The following is an 11,886-nucleotide window of genomic DNA, read 5'->3' as shown; positions in this document are numbered from 1 at the left end:
TGTAATTAGGGGAGACCGGGTATGGTTGTAACACGGGGAGAGTTGTAACACCACCATTTACACCAATTGGGGATAAGATAGGAGTCATGTGATCATTTCAATGTTTACCTACTGTCTCCCTGACAACGCATGGTGGTTGTCAAGTCTGAAAACTGGTGCAATCTGAAGTTATTGAGAAAAAACTGATTTTGAGGTTTCAAATTCAGATCAGCATTTCAGGATAACATCAAACTCCTCATATTTACAAACTTACATTAGCACTATTCACGAAATATCAAAGTATTATGATAATTGATTATAGATTTTGAGCACTGGGACAGACAGGCTTCTGGAGAGTTTAAACAGGTATTGCTCAACAAAATCCATCATGTGAGTGATGTGCTTGGGGTATTCCACACTGAATATGAAATAAGTAGCAAAGAGGCTCTCCACTGCCTCCATCACATCCATTTCTGCGCTCACAATGTTGACGCCCTCCATATTGATGCTGGCTCTTTCTGCATGGAGGGGGTTTGAAGCTTCATGAAAAACTATAGTCGGAGTTGGCTTTACTGATTCCTGCAAGTTGGAAAAACATAAATTATTTGTGAAATAACTTAGAATCTTGCATACTTTCTTCCAAACAATTAGGGATGTGACTGACCATTTTTTACCACAGTGGAAAGGGCAACTCACAAACAATCATGGCCACAGAAACTTCGTGATCAATGCAAGATTCATTAATAAAATAGCTTGGATAGCATACTGAAAAACTAAAAAGCAACAATGTATCTGTTTTTGATTCAACTAAACTTGCAGCTTGATTATTGAAGAGACACTACACAAACATTATCCACACATGCGGTTTCTCACTTTCTCTCTGTTGTTAATTTAAATATTTAAAGCATGCAGAATGCTAGATCTAAAGGCCGGCTGCTAAAAAAAAATGCATCAGTGATTTTTTGCCTCCACGTCTTTCATTTAAATTGTGAAAATGTTTTTGTGAGAAACTGAGCAGCCCTCTCTCAATTTCAACATCTTTGTATTTCTCCTGATATTACAAAACTACATCTACATATTACAAAATAAGTCCATTATAAAATGTAATTAATCTATCACAAATAATGCAAAACAACTGTCAATAAGAGTAAAACATTCTTCATTAGAACATTATTCTACAAGAGCAAGACATTTGTATTTAATTTTGTTATCACATTCACAGAGCTACAATCAAGTGATCGTGGCTCTCAATTCTTTAAAACGATGGCATCTCAAATATCTGCTCATCACAATGAACATCACACAGTTTGGAGCTCAAGTTCAGATCATTTTCTGGGGTTCGATTCCCCAGGAACACATGATAGGTAAAAAATTGATAGCCTGAATGCACTGTAAGTCGCGTCTGCTAAATGCATACATTTAACACTTAATTGATCTTCACCAATATTTTCCAGGTTTAATATAATCTGAAAAAAGTAGTAAATAACAAAATTCCTATTGTATATCTACAATCTCCTAGCATTACTGGTCAATAACCAAGCAATTGTAACACATTTAGTGAAGGATAAAACAGACAAACCTCCTGGGACTGGGTGGAAACCGGATTATCAGTACACAGAAGTACTGGAAAGTTAGCAGTCTTGCATCTTTTTGTTTGCTGAAATGAGCAAAAGACAGTTCATGTAAGGAAGAATATTTAGAAGTGACATAGCACAAATAACTGAAAATCAATTATCAGTAGAATTAAAGCATGCATTCACCCAAAAAATCTGTTACCATTTACTTGTTTACCTTTGTTGTTCCAAACCCACATGACTTTTATTCATGGATGTCAAGAATAATCAAAAACTTGATTTGGCCGTATATAGCTACTGCAGATTGTATGGCTGTTCTGTTCTGTTCTGTTCTAGAGCTGTTCGTCATTACCATTTAAGTGTGCTGTCAAAAACTAGCTTAGAGCACTATCTGCAGTTAAAAACTAAGCTTGGGATCAGAAAACACAAAATTTAACAGTTTGCAACAAGCACAACAACAAATTTGTTCAAATTTGTCGCGGTTCTCTGTCGTGTTTTAGTGTAAATCCGCTGTAGAAACATTGACAACTTAATTACTAATGGGTTTAAAGCTTATAAAACGTAAATTACTTTTTAAAAACTGTATTTCTCTGACTTACCACAACAACATTTCCGTCAGACCATCAATTTAAATCAGCAGACGGGGATCAATCTCTTCTCGACCGTTGGAATTCAAAAACATGCACTGCACTCGCGAGACAGCGCTGCGTGAACATGCTCTGAATTGTTTACTTTGTAAAATTAATGAAAATAATGAGTTTATTACTTCTTTTTGTTTATGTTTGGTGTTCGACAGATAAAAAAAAATTTAATCCATAAAGCAAAACTGTTAAGTTGTGGTACATAATTTCACATAAATGACAAAGAATGAAATTAAAGAGCAGCAAACAAGGCTATAAGTAAGGGGCCGTTCACATATCGCGTCTTTTGCGCTCTCAAGTTCGTTATTTCAAATGTAGGCGCACGGTATGCGCGCTCATAATGGAAGCGACGCGCTCATTTTCCATGTGCGTCCTCACCACATTGAGATAAAAACATCCAACTTTTCACAAATCAGAATAATTAAAATGTGATATTAAGTTACTACAAACAATAATTTAATTACAAATACAAAATATTGCAGAATAATGTAATATATGAATGAATAATAGCCTAAAGAACCTTTGTGCCAAAAGGGTTCTTTCTTGTCATTATAGAACATTTTTAGCATAAGGTTCTTTGGAGTTGAGTAAAGAACCCTATGGTTCTATATAGAACCCCAATCAACCCTTTTTTCTAAGAGTGTTGTCATAACGTTCACCTTGGAGATTGAAAAGGTTTCTTTTTTGAGACCCCAGGAGTCCAAATTCAGACCCAGAACAATAAAACCCACAGAAGAGGTGGGAGTTCAAAGGAGGAATCTTTATATTACCAAACTGCAGGGAAAGGAAGAGTAGATATAAGTCATGATCTGCAAGATTAACCACAATCTGATGTGATCCGACCACCTCAGAGAAAACCAGTGTTGAGCTGCTGCAAGAGCTTTAGAAGCACAGCAGCTGTGGTCAAAGAGTTCTGGTGTGTTCTGATTGGTGGAGGATGATGATGAGTGGATAAAGACTAGAGCAATCAAATAGTGAGGGATGTGCTCACCTGGTTATGTTCGTGGATGTTTCGACGTGCAAAGCAGTTCGGAATAGAAATATTGATATTTTATTTGTTAACAACATACTTTTCGTACCTTAATTTCAGTAAATGTTATGAAATTGGAGAACAAAGCCAATAGCAGCGCTGGCGGTTTCATTTGATGGGAACTTCGGATTGTGAATCATTTGAGTCAGCTCGGGAGTTCGGAGCGGGTTCGCGAATCATTTGAGTCAGTTTGGGGATCGCGAATCATTTGAATCAGTTCGGAAGTTCAAAGCGGGTTTGCGATTCATTTGAGTCAGTTCGGGAGTTCAAAGCGGGTTCGCGAATCATTTGAGTCAGTTCGGGAGTTCGGAGCTGGTTAGCGAATCATTTGAGTCAGTTTGGGGTTCGCGAATCATTTAAGTCAGTTCGGGAGTTCGGAGCGGGATCGCGAATCATTTGAATCAGTTAGGGAGTTCGTAGCGGGTTCGCGAATCATTTGAGTCAGTTTGGGAGTTCGTAGCGGGTTCGCGAATCATTTGAGTCAGTTCGGGAGTTCGGAGTGGCTTCACGGATCATTTGAATCAGTTTGGGAGTTCGGAGCGGGATCGCGAATCATTTGAATCAGTTAGGGAGTTCGTAGCGGGTTCGCGAATCATTTGAGTCAGTTTGGGAGTTCGTAGCGGGTTCGCGAATCATTTGAGTCAGTTCGGGAGTTCGGAGTGGCTTCACAGATCATTTGAATCAGTTTGGGAGTTCGGAGCGGGATCGCGAATCATTTGAATCAGCGGGAGTTCGTAGCGGGTTCGTGAATCATTTGAGTCAGTTCGGGAGTTCGGAGTGGCTTCACGGATCATTTGAATCAGTTTGGGATTTCGGAGCGGGATCGCGAATCATTTGAATCAGCGGGAGTTCGTAGCGGGTTCGCGAATCATTTGAATCAGTTTGGGAGTTCGGAGCGGGATCGCGAATCATTTGAATCAGTTTGGGAGTTCGTAGCGGGTTCGCGAATCATTTGAGTCAGTTCGGGAGTTCGTAGCGGGTTCGCGAATCATTTGAGTCAGTTTGGGAGTTCGGAGCGGGGTTCGCGAATCATTTGACTCAGTTCGGGAGTTCAAAGCGGATTCGCGAATCATTTGAGTCATTTTGGGAGTTCACAGCGTGAATCATTTGAGTCATTTCGGGAGTTCGGAGCTGGTTCGTGAATCATTTGAGTCAGTTTGGGGTTCGCGAATCATAGCTGTATATGGATAGGCATTTTTAATTAATTTAGTAGCTCTAATTATGTTTTCCACGCGTGTTTAGGTGTGATATGTGGACTCGTATTTTTTTTTTAACGATTTGCCTTTTAACAGTATCAAGTATATTCAAAAACTAAACAAATCGTGCCTAAAAAGTGCAGCATCTAGGCTAATGTAAAGTTACATGATGAAGTCATTCTAGTGCGCGTGTGCATTTTGAGTGCGTTCTTTCACTGCATTATTCGGTGTATTCAAATGCATTTATGAAAGCATGTGAATGATCAAAAATTCAAGATATGGGGGTTAGAAAATGTATATATTTATAGAATTTTATGTAGTTAATCAATATTACACGAAGAGTGCCATTTCAGTTTTTCTCCAAAAATCAGCATGATTAAAATGTGATATTAAGTTACTACAAACAATAATTTAATTACAAATACAAAATGTTGCAGAATAATGTAATATATGATTGAATAATAGCAATAGAAAGGGTTCTTTCTTGTCATTATAGAACATATATTTTTATAAACATTTGAAAATATTTTGCCCTCCATTTATTTCAATCTGAGAAAACGCATAAATTCAGGGTAATTAATGTTAACTGAAATATAATACAATAAAACATTTTATTTTGCATGTTTTGAAATAGGTTTACATTTATGTACTAGAATAACTAAAACCAAAACAGATACAAAAATGAGTTATAAAACTTACATTTTATACATATTAAAAACAACTGAAAATGTACAAATTTATTCAACAAAATACATTTAAAAAACTGAAAAACACAAATGAAAGTGGAAAATATAAAAATGTATTTAAAATATTATCAAAAAAATATAAATTTATCTTGACACAAAAATAACAGGATATTTCACATTTGAAGGAAAACATGAACATATAACACATGTGGAATACTGTAAGACTGCATGTATTTTCTTGACACCGATATACTTCATCAAATGAAATGTAAAACTTAATATACTTTCAATTTCAAAAATATGTTTCATTGAGCTTTCCTGTTTCTAAAATTATTTAGTAAATAAGCATCTATGACATGCATGATAACTTTAATGATGAGAGTCTCTAGCTGTGTCAGACTGGACTGATTATTTTACATTTGAGGAGCACTTTTAATCATATTAAAGGTCAAATAAATATAAGTTATTGTTGTTGCTGTAATGCCAAAATGAATCATCATGCATCGAAAAGTTTTTATGAATTCTAATGACAAGTGATAAAATCTGTCATGATATACTTTAATTTAATTATTCTAGTCATAAATACAGAGTCTACCGTGGCTTACAGTAAATGGGGCAACTTACCCACCTCATTTTGCAAAGCGGAAATGAAGCTATTTTCTGTGAATGTGCGCGACTTCCGGTTCATTAGAAAATATTTAAAAATAACAAATGCGCAGTAAACGGTTTTAAACTATTAAGACCACAAACCAATGTGTTTATGACGACAAAAATACTTTAAAATAACATTGTAACAAATAGCTTAGAAACTGGTTCATAGCGCGCGCTGCTCTTATAATTAAAGATCATAGATGATTAAAGATAATGTGAAATAAAATAAACTCTTCCTGCGCTATTCGGCAAAATAAAAGCACTACTTAATGCGATTTTAATGAAACTGTTAGCTTATTATTAATATACTCAGATTCCTTATTTCACTGTATCATATTATTATTATTATTATTATTATTATTATTATTATTATAGTAATATAATTATATAAAGATTCGTTTAATGTGTGATTATAACCATTGTAATTTGATCTGTATGTCTTATTCAAAATACAACATAAGTTATACTTGTATCCTAATTTAGGTAGTATTTCAGGGTGGATTGGGTGTATGTAATATGCATAATTAAATGTTATTAATAGGAAGTATATGCAATATGTGTTAGAAGGACATCTTAAGATAAAGTTAGCAACAGCTAGATTTGTGTCTCTAGTTCGTTCTGTCTGTCTGTAATGAAATAATGCACAGTTTAATGACAGTAAATCTCAGGTGTGGCGAACCTTCATTCTGTGACTTGATTGGCTGCTGTCTTTCATTGGCCCCGCCCACCGCCGTGCGCGCTCCCGCTGGACTCGCTTGATAAACTCCCGCGCTCAGGCGAGACGCGACACACAGGATCGATCGGTCGATATATCAGGACAGTGAGCGGATCGATCAGAGGAATAAAACACACTGTTGACGGCGGATTCAGCTCAAGCTTTCTGCGAGGATTCAACAGGTGAGTGACGTCAGCTGTGAACCCGATCAGTGTTTTCAGTCTCAGTCAGAAACACGACTCACAGAGCTGCTCGAGTCACTTCGCTCTCTTTTATTTTATATTTGTTATATTTATTCGATTGTATGTTGTGTGTATTGATCAGCTGTGAATAATCTGATTTGGATCGTGTAGAGTAGTGTGTTATATAATGTTTATGAATCACATTCTCTAGTGACTCGATCATCAGTGACTCGTTGAATCAGGAATCAGATTCACGTTTGACTCTATATGAACTGATTGTCAAAGATTCACTTCTGATCAGACAAACATCGATATGTTTATCTAAATGAATGTGGTCATTTAAAATTAATTAACACGCTGTGTTGCTTGGATGTAACTGCAGATTTCTGGAATAATAATAATATTAATAACAACAACAAGAAAGTATTTGTTTGATTTTATTATAATATTTATTTTTTTACTCTTTTAGATCACAATGGACATGGAGCCTCTTTTACCTGGATTCAGAAACACTCTAAAGGTGTGTGTGTGTGTGTGTGTGTGTGTGTGTGAGAGAGAGAGAGAGATTCGATCAGGGCGGGTCTGTGCTGTGATCTGATTGGTTGAGCTCCGCGCTGGAGGCCAGCTGGTGTTCGCGGGCACGGAACAGGAAGACCATATATGGTGGTACAGATGAGCGCTTGAGCGATGACGTCATGCGGGAGGCGTGTCCTCTGGGGTTTCCTGCCTGTGCTCAATCAGCAGTCTCTTCTCTCACTGTCTGGAGTTTATGGGTGTTATCATGGAGGGTTATCTGTTGTGTTTTATGTGTCTCAGCGTCAGGCAGCGTTTGAGCTGTTCGAGGACCCCATGTCTCTGTTCTCGGGGTGTTATCCGGTCGAGGAGGAGCAGGCGGCTCAGGAGGTCCCGTCCGGTCTGGACTGTCTCTCTCAGGGTAAATAACACCAGCAGAACCCCACACACACAGCTGTGTGTGTATGTAAGCTGACATCGATCTCACGTGTTCTGCAGATGTCGGGGTGTGCTCCGTTCCTCTGCTGACCCCCTGCAGTAAAGCCCTGGTCAGTCAGGCGCTGAAGGACAGCTTTAACGGCTTCTCCAAGGTCCAGCGTGTCTGTGGGATCTCCAACAGTGAGTGTCGTCTGCTCTCTGCTGTGTGTTTAGAGGACGGATGTGTTCCTGACGCTCTCTCTGTCCTCAGACCCGTGTAAGTGGACCAAGCAGCACGTCCTGCAGTGGCTGTACTGGGCGTCCGGAGAGTTCAGTCTGACCAACATCAACTTCAAGTTTGACCTGAGCGGACAGGAGCTTTGTGACCTGGGCAAGGACGGATTCCTGGATCTGGCTCCGGATTTCGTGGGTGATATCCTGTGGGAGCATCTGGAGCAGATGATGAGAGGTAACGGAGGACAGCGGTGTCAGAGTTTGCCTGGCGAGGTATGAGCTCACGTCTGATTGGCTGTGCTTTACTTCCTGCAGCGTGTCAGGAACAGGAAGAGGCCAGAGTCTTGAGTCGCGATGGCAGCTGGTCGAGCGGTGAGTCTACACCCGTTATGTTTACGTTCTCTCATCCTGGTTCACAAGTGCATTATTAGATCTATTCTGGACAGAATCGAAGCTTTAGGTGAGAATAGAGGCTGAAGCTGAATTAAAGCGAATTTCACTCCTAAAAACATCTATGTTTTCTGTCTGTTGACAGTATTTTCTGATTTACAGAGTAATAAAAAAAGAGTCTGGATTCATCCGAAATATATGCAAATGAGCACATATTTAATGAGACCCTCCCTCATTGGATATTTAAACACTGTGTAATTGTTTGCTGTGCAGGTGTGGGTCTGGAGGAGTGTTCTCTGAAGGTCCCTGAGTCTCGTGGCAGTCTCCTGCGGGATCTCTTCCAGACGTCGGAGGACTCCGGTCTGCTGTCGTGTGGTCAGGAGCTCTCTCTGTACTCCAGACCTCAGCTCAGCACGGTCAGCGTCAGCTACATGAAAGCGTGTCCAGGTCAGATCTCGCTGGTGTCTCTGTCTGTAGAGTGTTTGATCTGGTGTGTGACGCAGTGCTCTGTTTCTCCACAGTCTCGTCCTGCGAGCAGACGTCGGTGGAGAGTGTGGAGAGTGTGGATGGCTCTGAGAGTGTCCTGCGCTCCTGGGGCAGTCACTCATCGCTCGCTGATGCCCAGCGCGTCCCGTCCTACGACAGCTTCGAGGAGGAGCTGGTCTCTGCTCCGCTGGGCCTCAGCAAACACGGCCTGTCCTTCAAAGACTACGTCCAGGAGAGGAAGGAGCCGCTGGAGCAGGGCAGAGCCGTGATCCCCGCCGCCGTGCTCGCTGGATTCACCGGTGCGTCTCCTTCACACCGCTAACACCGGCTTCTGTGGACACCAACAGCTCCTCGAACCCTACAACACAAACACCAGTTTATCACAACATTAGGAGTCCAGCGAAAACTGTTCCAATGTATTTGAGCTGTTTTGTTGTTGTTGCATTATAGAAATAAGTGAAATTATGCATCGACTTTGAATATGCATTGCTATAAAAACAAATTAATATTCAGATTCTAGATTACATTAGATTCCATTCTAACCCCATTTCAAATGCATAATCTGAAATATTCAAATTTGTTGATTTTTAAAAAAGTCAGATTTATTCTTCTGACCCTATTTAAAATGTGCATTGGTAATAATATATATTCATATTTATTAATCACAAAAAATTGAATTCTTAAGTCAGATCTCTGTTTAAAATATACATTAATAATAAATAGATTTATGAATCATACAAATTTAGATGTATTATTTTAAGCCCTATTTTAAGTATGCATATTAATAAATATTTATATCAATTAAAAAATATTTATTGATTAATCTATATTTTAATCTCTATTTAAAATATGCATTGCTATGAATAATTTTTGAAACTTATTAATAAAAATAATAATATCCAGATATATTATTTTAACTCCTGTTTAAAGTATACTTTTATAGAAATATTCATATTTATTAATAATAAAAAAAAACATTTATTATTCTTACCCCTATTTAAAACATGCATCGGAATAAGACCTATCCATATTTATTATTCTACATGGCTTAAATTATGCATATTCATTAATCGTATCAATGCACATTTTATTGTTTTAAAATAAATTGACATTAATAATTATTACAAAATGTAAGTGGTAAAATAGAGAAATTTCCTAACTTTTCATGGCTCTGTAAGTGTAAAAATCTATAAATTGTTGTTCATTCAAAACCTTCATATATCTAACCTCAGTGAACTTCTGAACTCTAAACGCCTATATAACTAAATATCTATATTGATCTATAACTAAAGTATGACTGAACTCTGTGTCTTTGGTGCCGAACAGGAAGTGGCCCCATCCAGCTGTGGCAGTTCCTGCTGGAGCTGCTGACGGACACCAGCTGTCAGAGCATCATCAGCTGGACCGGAGACGGCTGGGAGTTCAAGCTCACCGACCCCGACGAGGTGAGGACGAGGAGTCTGCTTTAACATCTACTGTTGAACGCTCATGAGCTCTCTGTGACCAGGATGTTGTTGTGTCATCAGGTGGCTCGCCGCTGGGGGAAGAGGAAGAACAAGCCCAAGATGAACTACGAGAAGCTGAGCCGAGGTCTGCGCTACTACTACGACAAGAACATCATCCACAAGACGTCAGGGAAGCGCTACGTGTACCGCTTCGTCTGCGACCTGCAGAACCTGCTGGGATACACGGTGGAGGAGCTGCACGGCATTCTGGGAGTTCAGCCGGACACCGAGGACTGAAGCGGCGGCGGGAACCCTGCGTCACGTCCAGACCTCAGCGGGGGTCAGCCGAACGTTCAACACGTGATCACTGAACCAGACGATTCCTGGGATGACGGAAGAGCGTGTGTTTCCCAGCACACGGCGAGGATCGCCTTCTCTGTGGTCATCACAGCCGAGGGTTTCTGATCCAGCCATTTCTTCAGAACCGCAGTTTCAGGTTTGAAGCACATCTGGAGAGACTGAGCTTTAATAACCATCACCCTGAACATTGCTTTAACTCTTTCCCTGCCAAACACAGAAGTGTCCGTGTTCTCACTGTTATACACTAGGGGGCGCTGTTGCACATCTCCTGAATGAGTCACTGATCAAAAACACAGACCAGGAAGACGCAGAAACGAGCATCTCGTATGAACAATAATGCGATCCTCAACACTAACAGTGTATAAATGAGAACAGTCTGATGCTAGCGAGTGAAGTGTGGATCCAGAAAGGGTTAAAGGAGTTCTGATGGAAGACATCTACTGCAGCTTTACTTCGATTATATTACTGAATATGATGTAGAGTTTTCTCAGCTTTTTGCTGTTTTTATGAAACCTATCTACATACAAGTGTTGATTTAATAATAATTAAAATCTAGATGCTGAGAGATGTGTGTTTCTTATCTCACGGGGGAACGTTTCTCATCAGAACAACTGTATACCAGACTCCTTCAGTCTGCATCTGCAGTACTTTACAGACACAGAACTATTATTATTATCATAACTTCTACAGAAACCATGTGGTTATTCCTCACTGTGTCCTTATGTTTGTATATAAGTGTGATTTTGTGTGGATTCTCTATACACAGTTGCTCTTCAGAGCGGGTCTATTTTGAAGATGAATATGAAGAGATATATATGATGAAGAGTTTTATTGATCCGTTCAAGTGTTTTTAAGAGTCTATTCTCAATCCTTTAAATCAGCTGTGTTTGTGCTGGACGTCCCGTGGTCTTTACAGCGCCGGAAATGTGTGTGTGTGTGTGTGTGAGAGAATCTGTCCAGGCGTTCTCTGGGATGGGAAAGAAATAAAAAGTGTAAAAAAAAAAATTTAAAGAAAGGAACAGAAACTTCCTCAGTTCAGAAACGACAGAGGAACTGTGAACACATCTGTGCAGTCCGACACACGTGTGATTCCCCTGAGCATGTTGAGATCACGTGTTTTCTGACTCAGAACTGTGTCCTACCTGCTGCTTCAGATCAGATCATCCCTAAATAACACACAACACATTCTATGCTGCATGATTTATATACACACGTGTCCCTGCAGCACAGAAGCAGTCATCAGTGTCACAGACGTATATTTGTAGCAATACACAACAATACACCGTATGAGTCACAATTATACATTTCTCTTTTATGCCGAAAATCATTAGGATATTAAGTAAAGATCATGTTCCATGAAGATATTTTGTACATTTCATACTGTAAA

At 39.3% G+C, this 11,886-nt stretch overlaps 1 protein-coding gene across 1 annotated transcript; it reads left to right on the top strand.

Annotated features, from left to right (window-relative positions):
• The first annotated feature begins 7,123 nt into the window (after positions 1-7,123).
• On the top strand, positions 7,124-10,584 carry LOC132126941 (protein C-ets-2-like). The gene is made up of 9 exons (XM_059538571.1): positions 7,124-7,174; positions 7,471-7,588; positions 7,666-7,785; positions 7,856-8,053; positions 8,134-8,190; positions 8,482-8,649; positions 8,712-8,993; positions 10,021-10,139; positions 10,221-10,584. Exons 1-9 carry the CDS (start codon positions 7,130-7,132, stop codon positions 10,434-10,436), a joined length of 1,323 nt encoding a protein of 440 aa, XP_059394554.1. The 5' UTR covers positions 7,124-7,129; the 3' UTR covers positions 10,437-10,584.
• The last annotated feature ends 1,302 nt before the right edge of the window (positions 10,585-11,886 follow it).

Source organism: Carassius carassius, chromosome 45 (genome assembly GCF_963082965.1).
Source record: "Carassius carassius chromosome 45, fCarCar2.1, whole genome shotgun sequence".
In the NCBI taxonomy this organism is placed as follows: Eukaryota; Metazoa; Chordata; class Actinopteri; order Cypriniformes; family Cyprinidae; genus Carassius; species Carassius carassius.
The sequence above is the reverse complement of the archived record's forward strand: the minus strand, read 5'-3'. Positions and strand labels throughout refer to the sequence as shown.